This window comes from Tachysurus fulvidraco, chromosome 1 (assembly GCF_022655615.1).
Source record: "Tachysurus fulvidraco isolate hzauxx_2018 chromosome 1, HZAU_PFXX_2.0, whole genome shotgun sequence".
Taxonomy (NCBI): Eukaryota; Metazoa; Chordata; class Actinopteri; order Siluriformes; family Bagridae; genus Tachysurus; species Tachysurus fulvidraco.
Window position 1 is genome coordinate 26,148,780 of NC_062518.1, and position 17,017 is coordinate 26,165,796.

The 17,017-nt window shown below is 42.2% G+C and overlaps 1 protein-coding gene across 12 annotated transcripts in view; it reads right to left on the minus strand.

The window, feature by feature from the left end:
* Positions 1-17,017, minus strand: part of asap1a (ArfGAP with SH3 domain, ankyrin repeat and PH domain 1a) — a 69,396-nt gene that overhangs the window by 3,738 nt on the left and 48,641 nt on the right. For 8 of the 12 annotated variants that reach the window (XM_027169236.2, XM_027169233.2, XM_027169231.2 and 5 more), the window contains 13 exons: positions 16,848-16,917; positions 14,410-14,494; positions 14,248-14,296; positions 12,740-12,903; positions 10,336-10,469; positions 9,708-9,799; positions 9,418-9,604; positions 4,917-5,002; positions 4,725-4,840; positions 4,567-4,634; positions 4,381-4,488; positions 3,578-3,806; positions 79-243 (listed from right to left, as the gene is read on the minus strand). In XM_027169236.2, coding sequence (XP_027025037.1) covers positions 79-243; positions 3,578-3,806; positions 4,381-4,488; positions 4,567-4,634; positions 4,725-4,840; positions 4,917-5,002; positions 9,418-9,604; positions 9,708-9,799; positions 10,336-10,469; positions 12,740-12,903; positions 14,248-14,296; positions 14,410-14,494; positions 16,848-16,917 — 1,553 coding nt within the window. The remainder of the gene's footprint in view (positions 1-78; positions 244-3,577; positions 3,807-4,380; positions 4,489-4,566; positions 4,635-4,724; positions 4,841-4,916; positions 5,003-9,417; positions 9,605-9,707; positions 9,800-10,335; positions 10,470-12,739; positions 12,904-14,247; positions 14,297-14,409; positions 14,495-16,847; positions 16,918-17,017) is intronic. The other 4 variants (XM_027169232.2, XM_027169240.2, XM_027169237.2 and 1 more) reach the window with 2 other exon arrangements.

The window sequence follows — 17,017 nt, forward strand, 5'->3', positions numbered from 1 at the left end:
AGTTGTTCCCTTATGAGCTGATGAGGTAAATTAAACTGGATTATAAAAGATAAACGGCACAGAATGATGTGCACCCACCTTTGCTCTGGGGTCCCTGGAGGACGGGGCTGGGGGGGTCTGAGAGAGTGCGTTTATGGCCTCCAGGAGGAGGTGGAGGAGCCCTCTTTTTAGACAGAGTGGAGCTGCCACCTGCACAAGGCTGGGAACCCAGTGGGAGAGAGGTGGGAGGGCCAGTGGAAGCAGCTGGGAAGTTAAAAAATAAAAAAAAATAAAAAAATAGTACTTGAATCCCTCTGTCAGGAATGCACTATACATTTAACTCTTAGTGTACATGCCATTGGCATCATGATTTATATGGCTATATGTTTGTACAAATAAGCTGCATCTCCAAGCATTGGACATGTATCCAGATGTTGTTGATAAACATTCTTAGCTCATTGGCTATGGCAGCGGTGTCCAGTCTTATTCGGAAAGGGCAAATGTGGGTGCAGGTTTTCATTCCAACCAAGCAGAAGCCACGCCAGAGTTTACTAAAAGCCAAGAATAACTGATTAAACAGGTGGAATTAGGTGTGGCTTCTGCTTGGTTGGTATAAAAACCTGCACCCACACCAGCCCTTTGTAGATAAGATTGGACACCGCTGGGCTAAGGTGTCTGATTACAGATCGTAAGGTCGTGAGTTCAAGGGCCCCGAATCAAGGAAGGTCCATAACCCTCAATCGCTCAGTTGTATAAAATTAAATAAAAATGTATATCGCTCTGAATAAGGGGGTCTGCCAAATGAAATAAATGTAATTGGGGGAAAAAAAACGAAAGCAACTATTGGAACAGGTGACAAATTAAAGGAAAAACAAAGTCTGTTACGCTCTGAGAGCATTTTGCTGGCATGGGTTGGGCCCACTCCTTCCCTTGGAGGGAACGATAACAACTTGTTGACTACATCATTAATGCAAATTCATCAATGAATACTGAAGTTGCTGGGGTCAGCAGATAGACTATGTCTATTGTACTTCTCTTCATCCATGTACCATATATCATGTGGGACTATTTGCAATCTGTCCATTTTTTTCTTTATCAAGATTATCAAGAACAATCCATAGGCAATCTGGAAAAAAATTAATAGAGATGAACTTTAGCGCATAAAAGTGGGGGAAAAAAAAAGGTGTTTTCCTTTCTGGAAACATAAATAGCAACAGATTGAATATTGAGCACTGCATATAAATAAATGAAAATAAATAATAAAAGTAGTACTAACATAATGCAGTGCTATGGCCTTTCAGAGCAGCATATAATTGATTAAATATTTAATATAAAAGATCCTAAGTGGGAAATGACTACTGATGTCATTAGCTTCATATCTTAAGGTTATAATGCAGAGGCTTCTTGTAGGTTTCTTCTGTGGAATGAGTTTATACACAGATAAGTACAAAGGCATATGTCTGTGTAGGTTATGATTGGTTATGATCAATGTCACCAAATCTCAACCCAACTGGACACCTAAGGGAGAATAAAATCTGTGTAGAATAACAAATCTATCTATGTATCCAGATTCGATAGTTTACTCCAGTGTTTAATCCTCCACATTTTGTTTTGAAGTTAAATCTCTTCTGTAATTCTGTCTGTACAGCTAGCTCTAACTTCTTTAAATATCACATGGTTGCTACATCGTTGAACAGAGAGGCAGTTTCATTTCCGGGTCAGCTGTAACAGCAACACAGACGTATTGAATGGAAAATTCAAATATCTCTGCTACCTCTCTGTCTCTTATCAGAGTCTCTAATCATCCACTACTACCACCAACATCTCTGTGTGTGTGTGTGTGTGTGTGTGTGTGTGTGTGTGTGTGTGTGTTTAATTTGCAACTCTAATTGCTCTCTATTTTTATATAGATTTATAGGCCAAAATAAAATAAAAAAATAAACAAAACAATAAACCCAATTCTACAAATGTGCATACTGCAACCTACACACTGCTCAAGCGCTTAACTACTCATTACTACTGTAAACTCTTAAAACCTTGTTTATTAATAAGTAACATCACGCAATACGCTTTAAGATCGAGGTATTAAAATGTGCAAGCAGCTCACGATTCAGCAGCAAAAGGATTTAGCTCACAGTATCATTTCTTTTAGGTTCTATAGGAGCAGCGTTAGAGTCAGACCTAGTTATATGAGAGACAGTTCTTATGTGTAAATCATAGCCTGAAGCAAGACATTCCTGTTCCTTTGTTAACAAACAGCCCATCAATGACAAAGCAGGAAATGGGTGTGTTTATGACACCTGATGATGGTTATGTAGACTTGCCCTGCTGAATTTTAATTTTATTTTCTCATAACATCTATCAAACTATCAAGAAACAAAAAACACAACACATCTGCCAGAGGTCTGTCTGTGCAAAAGTAGCTTCCTTTTTAAAGAAAATGGTTGTGGCTGTGTGATATTGTGTTGCAAGCGTGTCACTTCCTCCCTGAGGCTATAAACGGTTACTAACACAAAGAGAGAGAGAGAGAGAGAGAGAGAGAGAGAGACGCCTGAAGAAGAGCTGTCACCCAAAGTGCACAAACACACTCAGTCGCTAATCATACACGCTCTGTATATACGTTACACACACACTGTATATAAGTTAGTGTGTGTATACAGATAAATTTTGATCCATCTTCATCTTCCATAGAGATGATTAGCCATATGTTCTCTTAGCATGTTTTACCCTTCATGTAGAAAGCGCAGTGATCAAATTTAGAGAACCGCTACCATTTCAGCACAAAAGAAAATTACAACTAAAATGTTTGAGGGTTTCAGCTGTCAAAAATGAGTAGGAAGTGTAGAGGCCTTTGCATTGATAAAGACATCTGTGGTCTCATCACTACTGTCACACACTGCTCTGGGTGTATCTTTGTCCACTCTTCATCCAGGCTCGTCTACAGTGAGGTAAATCTAACGGGTTTATTAGCCTTAACTTTGTGGACAAAGATTTGCAATAGATTTTAAATCAAGGTTTAGATCAGAACTCCGGCCTAGCCAATTACTTCATTCATTGATTCGATGTTCTTAGCTTCAAGGAAGATTTTTACTCATTCTGCGGTGTGACAGAGGGCTTCGTCTTGCATGAAAACTGCGAGCCGATTGGGAAACGCTTGCAGGAAGGAACCTCGTGTTGCTGAACGAGGTTCTGAAAAACCTTTGCAGTCACCTTCCCATGTAGCTGCACAAGAGGCCCAACTCCTGCTGCAGAAAACATCCTCCAAATCATGACACGTTCAGCATGGTATGTGGTCAGAGAGAACCGGTACAGAATTCACTTGAGTGATGTGAGCAAGCTTTATTTAATTGGATCTGATGGTGAAACCTTCTATATAGTGTCGAATTAGAGAAAGACTGATCCCAAAGTGTGAAAGAACTTACTGAGTAGTACAGAGAAAGCTTGCCTCTTACATCATTATCATTGAGCTCTCAGTGTTCTGTCTGTGAACCAACAACCTGTCATGATGTAACTGCTCCTTCCTTATTATTTCTTAACTATTATTATATATAGCATTAATGGCATTTAACCCATGTTCACTTTCAAGTGTTTTCTGTACCTTTGGCACTGCTCTTGGTGGTAGCAGTTTGCGTGTCTGCCCCAGGCGATGCGGGGGTTTCCGTAGAAGTGCTGTAGACGGGGGTGGCGAAGGCACCGTACGAGAGCCGCTGCTTGTCCCTGTGGCTCAAGTATCCAGGCAGTGAGAGCTTCTCCTGTGGAGACACGCTGGACGAGTGGCAGAAGCTCTGCGGTCGCGGAGATCGCTCCTTCTTCACCGGACTCGGCTGCTGTTATCAAGGTTAAGGACATCCGATCATATACAGTCCACAAGCACAAACTGATTATTAAATCAGTAGTACTTAAAGAAGATCATGTCATTTTTTAGTACAATAGTAACACAGGCATGATCTGGATCACAGACTGTAGCATGGTTGGTACTGAAAAACTGAAGGAAAGCTGCTTCTCTATTGTCCTTCTACAAAAATATACAGTGTTGCATAAGTATTCACCCCTCCCCCAATATTATGTACTTCGTGTCATAAAATCACAATGACGTGTGTCTTATCTTATCAGTTCCAAACTAACACTTCAAAATGTGCAAAGGTTCAGCAGGTGTGAATACTTATGCATGGTACTGTAGGGAACAGCAGCACTGCCCAGGTGAAACATTATATCTCCTTTGCTGCATTGACTGTCATAAATCATGCTGGCTCTCGCCAAAGGTTTAAACTTCAGATGACCGCCATGTGTCATTAGTCTGTCGGTTAGCTTGAAACCCACCTGCACAGCAGCCCTTGCCACGTGACCAAATAGTGCTGTATGTTTAGGATCTCAGTCATTCTACATCGTACTGGTTCTAACCTTATCATCCAGATCGTCATCGCTCTCGTCAATCTCCTCGAGCCGCAGGTTCCAATCGTACTCCACGTGGACGTGAGGGTTGAACTTGCCAGCTGCTGCCTCCATCAGCTACACACACACACAAATCATTTCAATGTAGTTACTTGAATTGCAGAGCGACTGCTGTTCAAGGTTCTGGACACTTACTGGTTCCTCACACTGTGTGTTTTTTAACCTCCTTGCGATGTCCAAGGCCGTCTCACCGTTCTGATTGACTGAAATGACATTTAAAGGAGTGTGTTAGACCACCTGTTTCTCTACAACACACTGACCAATTGCATTAAAAATGCAGTATTCTTACTGACCTATATCGATCAGTGGCTTGCCCCTGAGTAACAGTTTAACACACTCGGGCTTCTCATAGGTACAGCAGTAATGGAGCGCAGTGTTCCCGCTCTCCGTCTGCCTGTCCGGAGAGCCACTGGGAACACACACACACACGTCAAGAGATATTCATCTGCATCGTCTGACTACACAAGACGGTAAAGGTACAAGACCTGTTTTGGACGAGGAAATCGACCAAGGGTAGCGAGGTCTGGTCTGAGGTCCGGACTGCGAAGTGCAAAGCCGTCTCTCCGGGATCCTATTTCAATAAATAATTTGATTTGATATTTAATAAATATAATAAAAAAACCTCGTCCTGCCATTACCTCATGTCGTCATGCTTTATTTATAACAATCATTATGAGTGATTTTAGCTGAACTCACTGCATCCTGGACAGAATTTGTTACACTTTAGAATATAAACAGTTCATAGAAACTTTATGTATTGTTTTTGGCCAGTGACGAAAATCTAAATCAATGAGAAAAAAAAACACTTGATAAATTGTTGGGTGTTACAGGTTTGAAAATATCATATCATACTAAATTCCAACCAATGAGATATTAAGTAAAAAAATAAAGACATAGAATTTCAACTTATAGTTTGTTTATTGTTTGCTGGTTTTAGATTTTAGATTCATTTCATTCATTTACTTCTCATTACCATTTAAACCATCCATGTGTAGATTTTAAACCTTCATATTTTGTAGATGGAAATGTATTTTAGCTACAAGTTTCTGCCAAATGAACAATGTGATAGTAAATGAAACATTATGTTAGTTTTGGAAGCTGCTCTAATGTTTGGCTATACATGAGTAATTAGCCTGCATGTGTGATTTAGTCCAAACCGGCTGGAAAGCAGGTTGCGGGTAACCAAAGTGGTCTCAGATCCTCTTCAGACGATAGGTAGTGAAATTCTGATCTAATACTTCAGCTATATATGTGGTCTGACATTTAGTTTTGAAGGAAGGGGCACAGACCATCAAAGGTTTCACATGAAAGTCAAAAAAGCAAGTTACAGATTACAAGATAAAATCCATTCGGTTCATCGGTCAGGGAAGATTCGTCCTTTTTTGTGAAGGGGAGAGCGTTTCAAATATGGTTTTCTTGCAGCCAATAAAGTAAGGATGATGGATTGAGATGACGGCCGCTACGCTGGCGCAAGTGGGAGGTGATCAGAGATGATCATTCGGAACATCCACATTTCATCTATAAGCCTAACTGTTAAAGTGGCACCTGACAACACAAAATTCCCTATGAGTAAAGGAAAGCAGAGAAAAGGAAGTGAATCTTGCGTGAGTGCAAAGACGACACTCTTTCTACTGAGCAACAATAAATAACAGAGCATGTTTCAGCATTTAGGACATGCTTCATTTTGCAGTAAAACAACATTAAAAACAAAAAGCTTGTCAGATTGCAAGAATTCAGATTTACTAGATTTACTAACCCTGCGCCAATTTTGCGTAAAATCCCTGGACCTCACACCTACTAGCACCCCTACAGCTCCATTGTTCTCCTGATTTTGTTGTGCAAACACCCCCATCACCTCTGAGGCCTGGCACATTTGCATTTGTTCACTCAGAGTAGCTCAGATCCAAGGCAGGCCAAACCTCTGTGTGTGACATGGAAACCTTCAGAAATGTCAGCCGTCTATAAAAAATAGTCTGTTTTATTTATAGAAAATTGTGTGAAAACAGAATGAAAAGTTGCTAATACAATGACATGAATAAAATGAAAACTTGCTAACACTTCAGTGTCCAATGTATGTTTGTACACAAATGTCATAAGCTGAGTGAAGTTATGGTCCATGGCTTTTGACATGTTCGTACACATACAGAATAAAATAATGTCATTTCAGTTTCATTGGCCATCAATGATTTATAACACCAAAAGTGAATTTTGAGACGGAACAAAAACCCAACATGCCTCCACAGAAGATGCACCGTGGTACTGGGAAGCCCTGTCTGAGCCAGACGGCAAAAGACGGCACTGTGTGGGTAGAGGAGGACATTGGAATGCCCAGTGAAGTAGCAAATCGCTCGTACTTCACTGCACAAGCTGGACCCACAGAGTCTTTGTGTGTGACATGGAAACCTTCAGAAATGCCTTCCATATTTATACAAAAGAAACACATTCACAATATATGGATACACTTTTATTTTAAAGTGGTTCAAACGCCATCTGATCACCCAAAAACGGGCTACCCACACTCCCACACACCCACCCACCCACCCACCCACGACACACACACACACACAGACACACACACCCCGCACACATAAAACCCAACAATTTGTGTGTGTGTGTGTGCATGTGCGCGTGTGTGTGTGAAATGTTTACAAATGTATAACTTTTGTTCTGTCTGGAGGCCAACTGAAATGCAATGCCCAATGCTTTGAACAGTGTTTGACTGTGTGTGTGTGTGTGTGTGTGTGTGTGTGTGTGTGTGTGTGTGTGTGTGTGTGTGTGTGTGTGTGTGAGATCATTTCCGTAGATCATATTCTGCCCTCTGCTAGGCAAAGGCATATCAAAAGTGTGAAATATTTACAAATGTGTGGCTTTTTTTTCTTCTGGAGGCCTAATGAAATGCAATGCCCAATGCTTTGAACAGTGTTTGACTGTGTGTGTGTGTGTGTGTGAGATCATTTCCGTAGATCATATTCTGCCCTCTGCTAGGCAAAGGCATATCAAAAGTGTGAAATATTTACAAATGTGTGGCTTTTTTTTCTTCTGGAGGCCTAATGAAATGCAATGCCCAATTTGTGTGTGTACATGTGTGCGCGCGCGTGCGTGTGTGTGGTGTGTGAGTGTGTGTTTTGGGTGCGTGTGTTAGTGGACATTTTGTGTGTGCATTTTTGAGTCTGTATGTATGTTCATTGCACTGAAAAGGGCAAAAGTGTGACCTATTGCCCCACTAAATGTGGCAGGGTCAAATTGACTCAGGAGGACTTGAAGAGGAAAGTATTTATTTTACGAAAATAGACAAAATAAATTTTACTTGCAAAATTCATAATTTGGATCAATCATGATAAATTTCAGGCAAAGATGTGGAAGGAAACCCAAGTTATGACACATTAAACTTTCCAGATGAGTCAAATAGACCCCAGGTCTGCACAAGGGTTATATAAATATCATATGTACTATGGCAATGACGAACCTTAGCACACAATTTTTTATAAATAAAACAGTCTATTTTATATAGACGGCGGACATTTCTGAAGGTTTCCATGTCACACACAGAGGTTTGGCTTGCCTTGGATCTGAGCTACTTTGATTGAACAAATGCAAATGAGCCAGGCCTCAGAGGTGATGGTGATTTGCACAACAAAAGCAGGGCTGAAGAACTGAAAATCTCAACAGGAGGGAATCACACCTCGGGACCCGCACCAGAAATTAAAAAAGTCAGTAAATGTAGTGATATACCATACAATGTCTAGAATTGCCTAGCTGCCTTATAGTCTGCTGACGTTTTGAAAGAAAAAGCTGTTTCTATTATGCAAATTACTATGAAACTGCTTTAATCCTTCAGAACTGCCTTAATCCTTCGTGGCATAGATTCAACAAGGTACTGGAAACATTCCTCAGAGATTTTGGTCCATATTGACATGATAGCATCACGTAGTTGCTGCAGATTTGTCGGCTGCATATCCATGATGAGAATCTCCCGTAACACCACATCCCAAAGGTGCTCTATTCGACTGAGATCTGGTGACTGTGGAGGCCATTTGAGTACAGTGAACTCATTGTCATGTTCAAGAAACCAGTCGGAGATGATTCACACAAGGCAACATTTTTCCAATCTTCTATTGTCCAATTTTGGTGAGCCATGTGCCGAATTGTAGCTTCAGTTTCCTGTTCTTAGCTGTCAGGAGTGGCGCCCGGTGTGGTCTTCTGCTGCTATAGCCCATCCGCCTCAAGGTTCGACGTGTTCGTTCAGAGATGCTCTTCTGCATACCTCGGTTGTAACGAGTGGTTATTTGAGCTACTGTTGCCTTTCTATCAGCTCGAACCAGTCTGGCCATTCTCCTCTGACCTCAACAAGGCATTTGCGCCCACAGAACTGCCGCTCACTGCATATTTTCTCTTTTTCAGAACATTCTCTGTAAACCCTAGAGATGGTTGTGCTCTCATAATCTCCATTATCAGTGCTAACTACAGTCACATACTATCGAAAATCACCACCATTCAAGAATGTAAAATTACATACACATTTAAAAGAAAAGAAAAATATACAACTTTTTTTTTCTCCTGACACTGGTTTATGGTCCAAATCTTAAAAAGATATACGTCAATAATATACGATGATGGTAATGAGATATGATGTTACACCAGTCTGGTCCTAGATTAAAAATTGAAGCTCAAATGTATGCCCTGATTCTCTGTTTATCCTGAAGAATAAAAATGAGCTTTAGATATCTGGGTTGTGATTTAGAGCTGATTTAAAGATTTCTCAGCAACAGGGGGTAAATACTTATGCAATCATAAATTTGTACCTGATTTTCTTTATTTATTGTTTTTCATTAGATTTTTTTTATTTTACAAACTATAATGAAACTCTGTTGATCTTTTCCACCTCTACCTTTATATTATGGGATATTTTATGTAGATTCATGATATTGAATAGTCCCAAAAAATCCAAGTCTATGAAATATAAAGAGCAGTGTGTTGTATGTGTACCTGTCTTGCCTCGGGGAACGGTTCCAGTAGCTCCACTCCGTCAGCATAGAGCTGTACGAGGCCCAGTAGGTCTCGAGTCCTGACCGCCTCGTACAGGTCACCGTGCCTCGCCGTGGCCGTGCTGGTGGGGCGCCGAGCAAACCGATGCTCCACGTACTTAGCGTTGATGTATTCCTTCCTCTCAGTCCTGTAGGGAAACAAGCGGGTGTCGTGTCTCATCTTTTATCACCAGTAATAATATAAAACCTCACATTATCCTAATAAGTAGCTGTAAGAGCGACTGCACTCACATGTCACTAGACGGTGCAGGCTTTGGTGACGGGCTCGGCAGATTCCCCTCCAGGATTTCATTAAAACTACTGTTTCCTATATTCTTGGCCAGCTGTATAAAGATTAGGAATAAAGAGATCGATCAGTTCTGATATTTTATGCATCCTACGTTTGACTTTACCACACAGTAAGAAACATAGTTAGTATGCCAACAACGTCCTGGGTCAAACTGGTACATTATAATAGACAACGACGACAATGAATATTAATAAAAAGAAGTTTAGAAAGAGACACAGAATTGATTTCCAAAACACAAGAGAAAAGAAAAAAGAAAAATCTGTTTTCTGCAAGTCATGTGTTAGCTGAGTATTTTCCTTTTATTTATTTTAAGAACAAAGAGTGGGGTGATGACACCTTTAATGACTTAATCAAGATTAGCAAGAAAAAAAAATATCACACAAGCATCAGTTTTTCTGGAAATAAAAACAGAGTATCATAAAGTCTCTAATTCTGACATTGATTGGCATTGTTTTGGAAGAAACCAGCAGCCTTTATAAAATGAGTTGTTGTCTGGCTGGAGTACCTTCAACTAATCAGATTAGATACATGATGCTGTGACGGTGCAGAGACATCAGGCACACGACTCACCAAGAGTTCAGAGGTGCCTAGCTTGTCCAGCTCCATGGACTGTATGCGGGAGATATGGACACCCATCTCTCTGTGGATCCCTGAACACTCAATACAGGTCAGGATGCCCAGGTTCGTGGACAACCATTTAGGATCTGAATCAAACACACACACACACACACACACACACACACACACACACACACACACACACACGTTAAAAGGTGCAGCAAATGCAAGGCACTGAATCTCCATCAATGCTGTTCAAATTACATCCTGAAGGGGGCGCAAGACACCTTTGTTAACAGGCGGACTAACAGTGAGGACTTGCTTTTTTTTTTTTTTTTTAAATCTTGGTTCTGCCATGATCGAGAATATCACAGTTTCTAATAATAGTCTCTCACACTCAGTCATTAACTGTTGTCTTCAGGTTCTTGACATATGACGTCACGCCTGTCTTCAAACGACATCTAAATCACAACTACTTGAACTAACTAGCACTAAAGTAACTAAAAAGAAAGAAACAAAAAAGCAAGAAAGAAATATCGTCTGTGTTTTTATTACTATATTACCTTACCGAACAGAGTTTTGAGACTGATAGTACTCTTAGTCCATGACGTAGTGAACCAGCATAAATGTGTTTATAGACTTACAGAAATGTGTTTATCATCTTCATCACTAGAGATAACATCTTACACTACACAGAAGGGTGAGACGGACAGATAGACAGACAGACAAATCCCCCTTTGAGTTTTACGTGGAAACTACATGGCACATGATCCTGAAGTGTGCTAATGAAAGGAGCTTTAATTACAATCAGCATTATAGCAGAGCGAAAAAACGCTCAGGAACAAATAACCCCATCGTCTCAGCATGTTAGTCGACAATTTCATTCTGGCTTCTGGCTGTTTAAGTGAATCTTGTCTGATCTCAGATGTGTATTAGTGTTTTAAATGTGTTTCCCTTACAATGCTGTTCAACATTTTCCCTTACAATGCTGACCAGGATTGTCACCCAGCTGTGTGGTGTGACACAAACACACACGCTCACAACGTAGGCAAAGAGTCAGACTGTCAACCAGAAACAGACCTGAAGGCTTGCATGATGTTTATTCTTTGTTTGTTTATCCCACAGCACTGTTTCTCAAATCTGATTATCAAGATATAACATAACACTCACTCACTCACTCACTTTCTACCGCTTATCCGAACTACCTCGGGTCACAGGGAGCCTGTGCCTATCTCAGGCGTCTTTGGGCATCGAGGCAGGATACAACCCATCACAGGGCACACACACACACACTCATTCACTCACACACACACACACTACGGTCAATTTTCCAGAGATACCAGTCAACCTACCATGCATGTCTCTGGACCGGGGGACAAAACCGGAGTACCCGGAGGAAACCCCCGAGTCACGGGGAGAACATGCAAACTCCACACACACAAGGCAGAGGTGGGAATCGAACCCCTACCCTGGAGGTGTGAGGCAAACGTGTTAACCACTAAGCCACCGTGTCCCCTATAACATAACACAAATTCACATAATGGACGTGACCAAAGATTTAACCCTTTTGTGATGTTCATTGTTTTGCATTTGTTGTAAATCATCCACATTGGTAAAGCCTAATAGACAACAGTAGTGAATTAAGGCTTTTAAAACCCCAATAACGTCAAACTGACCCCAACAGTACTAAAGGGTCTGATGGTTTGGAGCGAGGCTTATACTCACAGCAAAAGTTTGCAAAATGCCGTCACACTAAAACAATGACATCTTAGCAAGCTTAAAAATATCTTGATGAAACATTCAAAGAAATCTAATCAAAGATTATTACACGTACTAGAATAAAATTATAAAGCTTACAAATAATCAGCATGAGTAATCTTATAATAAATGTGACTAGATTCAAGATCTTATCACTTACAGTGCATGAAGAAATTCCTGCAAGCGAAGAATCTGAGTTTAAGATAACTATTAGCCCTGTAGGCCAGGGAGAGATGGATGCTGGTATTTTTTGGCAATGCCTGCAGTTCCAGCAATCTACTGTAGTCTTATATATCAGTAAATTTGTTTCTGTACTTCTGGCCTCTCAGCATCTTAGATATAGAAGTGTTATACAAAGTGATAACAGGACCTTTGTAGTGTGGATGCTCCCCAGCATTACATATATCATGAACTGTTTAAAAAGCTTGTCAGTAATCAACTGGAATTAGAAAATAACCCTGAGATACGTCACACCACAGAGTCATTCCCCAAGAGTTCGCATCAACCTGAGCATCTACAAAGCTGCTTTTTTAGTCGCTTGCTGCCGTGTGTCTATTTTCTCTCCATGATAAACACTGACTCATTCATTCTCGCGACTCCAAACAGATGAGCCGCGTTCCAACTCCTGCGTAAACAAACACACACGGAGCTGACTGACCTGGCGCTCCGCAGTCGCAGCACACCTCGTTGCCAGGCATGCGTAGCACATCCTCGATGATGGCTTTGGTCAGATCCTCCAGACTGTCATCGCCTGCACTCTGCTCACCACGGAATGCCATGTTCAGAGCCTCCTCCTTACTGTTAGTCAGCACTGAGATCCAGCTGAAAACACACACACTAAAATTAATACACATTGCACAAATAGACTTTAGACTAGACTTTCTAGTGTAAGGGATTCTTCAGATATGCAATCAATCAATCCTGAGAAGGCAGCAGACTGATGCATATAAATGAAATACAGGTCAAGAAGATGTGACCGATCCCGATGGGCTGGACCAAGTCCACAAACTGCTACGTTACTGGTCACTAAAGCTTACCCGGGATTGTGGGAAATGTATATCCAGTGGGCAACAGAATATACAGTACCAAAGGCAGAAATACCTTGCTGATGAGAAAAGTCAGAGGAGACAAGCAGACTTTGACTAGTCTTCAGCTGCTGACTGTTTGAGCCTGTGCCCACTGGAGCCTTAGTTCACGTTCACACTGCAAGTCTTAATGCTCAATTCGGATATTTTGCTCAGATCTGATTTTTTTGTTTGGCTGTTCACATTACCTTTTAAAATGTGGCCTATATCAGATACCAGTATGAACTGTTTGCTGTTTCGAACTGACCCGCATGCGCAAACGAACAATAACAATGACGTCACACGCAGCACGCCGTTGCGCTAAAAAGTTGGCGAGGTTATGGAGGAAGTAAGCATTTTCGCTTTTCTTTCTAAATGTTTGTGTAATGGCAGCACAGATACGCAGTGTTTTCAAAATTTTTCGGATGTCGAGAGCAACTTTTGATTATTTGATCCATTTTCTAGGCGTAGTCACGTTTGTTACTCGCCGGCGGTAATTGTGACGAATGTCCATGTAGATTGACGTAAAAGTCGCATCAAATCCGCCTTGGTTGTTCACACTGCGGCCACATTGGGAAAAAAATCAGATTTGGGTCTGATTCAGAACCACATATGGAAGTGGTCTGAATCTGATCTGAAAAACTCAGATCTGGGCTAGATTTGAGTGTTCACACTACTCCTGAAGAAGTCTGACCTGGTCACTTGACCCCCCAAAAAAAATCAGATTTGGGCCACTTTTACCTGCAGTGTGAACAGGGCAATACTTGTTCTTGGCTGACATTAGTAAGAGTCCATGTGGTTTTCTGCTGTTGTAGCACATCCGCATAAACATTCAATATGCTGTGCCTTCCGAGATGCTTTTCAGCTCACCACGGATGTACAGAGTGCTTATGAGTTAGAAGAGTTAACTTTCTCACCAGTCTGGCCTTGCTAATCTGACCTCTCATATGAAAAAGTTTATAGGTGCCTGCAGAATTTCTGTACTCAAACACACTGGTACACATCATGTACTGTAACCACTGAACCACCCACAATTCCCATAAATACACATCTACATCATAGTCAAGTGCACTCAAACCCATCACAGCACACACACACTTACATCATAAACTCCTGCTCATCCTCTGCCTGGAAATGATATGTACGATTATCTGCGGAGAGAGAGGTAGAGAGAGTGACGTGGCTTACATTAACTGCACTTTAGCTCCTTTTCACATGTGTATGCATCTCTGTGTGTGATGTGTGTGTGGGGGTGTTTACTCACGAGAGATCAGATCGAAGCACTTCTTATCCTCGCCTGGTTTAACCTGACAGGTTAGCAGGTTAAGTCTAACTGGCTGTCTGTTGGACTGGAGAACAAAACAGACACAGATTTATCGACACAACACAACACTACACGAAGATTTGAATGAAAATGTCCTGGAGCAGTTCATCATCCTGCGTCCCTCGAGAAACAGACGCAGTAAGCACTGGATCTTCTTGGAGAATGTTAAATCCTTACATTGTTTTTTCCCCCCATTGCAGTTTGTTATACAGTAGTGTGACGTCATGTTTACTCAAGTCACAGCTTTCAGAAAATTCTACATTTCCAGCTGTTTTTTTTTAAAGCTTACCATGCTTCACACACCAGAATGCACCAAAGTGCACGATTAGAGCAGATGCTGCACTCCATCATCACTGCAGTCGATTTCACTGTTATAGGCCACCTGCTACCAGCCTGCTACCTCAGTCACCACAAGGCAGGAAGCAAATTAACACACACACACGGTACTGTACATACCCAAAAACACAGACACACCCAGAGGTGTTACATACCCACACAACACAGATCCAGAGTTACATTTCCACACACAGACACCCAGATTTACATTCCCCCAAACACACAGACTCACCCAGAGTTACATACCCACACACACAGACTCACCCAGAGTTACATACCCCCAAACACACAGACTCACCCAGAGTTACATACCCACACACACAGACTCACCCAGAGTTACATACCCCCAAACACACAGACTCACCCAGAGTTACATACCCAAACACACAGACTCACCCAGAGTTACATACCCAAACACACAGACTCACCCAGAGTTACATACCCACACACACAGACTCACCCAGAGTTACATACCCCCAAACACACAGACTCACCCAGAGTTACATACCCACACACACAGACTCACCCAGAGTTACATACCCACACACACAGACTCACCCAGAGTTACATACCCACACACACAGACTCACCCAGAGTTACATACCCCCACACACAGACTCACCCAGAGTTACATACCCCCAAACACACAGACTCACCCAGAGTTACATACCCACACACACAGACTCACCCAGAGTTACATACCCACACACACAGACTCACCCAGAGTTACATACCCAAACACACAGACTCACCCAGAGTTACATACCCAAACACACAGACTCACCCAGAGTTACATACCCACACACACAGACTCACCCAGAGTTACATACCCACACACACAGACTCACCCAGAGTTACATACCCACACACACAGACTCACCCAGAGTTACATACCCCCAAACACACAGACTCACCCAGAGTTACATACCCACACACACAGACTCACCCAGAGTTACATACCCACACACACAGACTCACCCAGAGTTACATACCCACACACACAGACTCACCCAGAGTTACATACCCCCACAACACAGATCCAGAGTTACATACCCACACACACAGACTCACCCAGAGTTACATACCCACACAACACAGATCCAGAGTTACATACCCACACACACAGACTCACCCAGAGTTACATACCCACACAACCAGACTCACCCAGAGTTACATACCCACACAACACAGATCCAGAGTTACATACCCACACACACAGACTCACCCAGAGTTACATACCCACACACAGACTCACCCAGAGTTACATACCCCCACACACAGACTCACCCAGAGTTACATACCCCCCACACACACAGACTCACCCAGAGTTACATACCCCTACACACAGACTCACCCAGAGTTACATACCCACACACACAGACTCACCCAGAGTTACATACCCACACACACAGACTCACCCAGTTACATACCCACACACACACACAGACTCACCCAGAGTTACATACCCACACACACACACAGACTCACCCAGAGTTACATACCCCCCCACACACAGACTCACCCAGAGTTACATACCCCCCCACACACAGACTCACCCAGAGTTACATACCCACACACACAGACTCACCCAGAGTTACATACCCCTACACACAGACTCACCGAGTTACATACCCACACACACAGACTCACCCAGAGTTACATACCCCCACACACACAGACTCACCCAGAGTTACATACCCCCACACACACAGACTCACCCAGAGTTACATACCCCTACACACAGACTCACCGAGTTACATACCCACACACACAGACTCACCCAGAGTTACATACCCACACACACTCACCCAGAGTTACATACCCACACACACACACACACACACACACACAGACTCACCCAGAGTTACATACCCCCACACACACAGACTCACCCAGAGTTACATACCCCCACACACACAGACTCACCCAGAGTTACATACCCCCACACACAGAGACTCACCCAGAGTAACATACATGCATTAGCTGCATAAGTGCCTCCTGTGGGAATCTGAAACCAGACTTGGACAAGAAGAGACACTCACCGTGGCATGTGAAATGGTCAGGATGCCACCCTTCACTGAACACTTCCTCCTCTGCCACACTTTCCGCAGCCTGCAGGGTCAAAACCAGAACAGCTTTATTTATTTCTCATTTAAAACTTACCAAATGTCATAAACATTAGCGCTCCCATTCAGCTAACAGAGCAGCACAT